Genomic DNA, 445 nt, shown 5'->3' on the forward strand with positions numbered 1-445 from the left:
CACAAAAAATAGTTATTAATTTAATTATTATGTATTTATGTATAAATATATATGTTATTTATCTACATATTTGAGCCAAGTAATGTTAATTAAGCCTCATGGAATTGATCATTTGTATTGCTTATCCTTTGAACTTCAATCATTTCTTCATTTATCAGAAAAAAAAAAAAAGAGCATCTCAATTTTGTATATTTGTTTCAGATTGAAAAGGCTGAATATGTTTTTCCACCGTGGTTTTCGAAGGAGGCAAAGAAACTACTAACTCGCATTCTTGATCCAAATCCTCTCACAGTAAGTCTTAAATTAGTTCTTTTATTTTTAGAATAATTAGATAACTAGATTTTTAAAGAATTTTGTGATAGATTTATAAATTTTTACAGAAAATAAAAGCAACAAAAAAAATTTAAATAATTTTTAATGGATTAATAATTTTTTTTATAAAAAA

The 445-nt window shown here is 22.5% G+C and overlaps 1 protein-coding gene across 1 annotated transcript in view; it reads left to right on the forward strand.

The window, feature by feature from the left end:
* LOC107626688 (CBL-interacting serine/threonine-protein kinase 9-like) overlaps positions 1 to 445 on the forward strand; it is an 11,786-nt gene that overhangs the window by 5,908 nt on the left and 5,433 nt on the right. Inside the window, exon 8 of the mRNA XM_021115276.1 lies at positions 202 to 291. Within this exon, the coding sequence (XP_020970935.1) occupies positions 202 to 291 (90 nt within the window). The remainder of the gene's footprint in view (positions 1 to 201; positions 292 to 445) is intronic.

The sequence above is a fragment of the Arachis ipaensis genome, chromosome B02 (assembly GCF_000816755.2).
Source record: "Arachis ipaensis cultivar K30076 chromosome B02, Araip1.1, whole genome shotgun sequence".
In the NCBI taxonomy this organism is placed as follows: domain Eukaryota; kingdom Viridiplantae; phylum Streptophyta; class Magnoliopsida; order Fabales; family Fabaceae; genus Arachis; species Arachis ipaensis.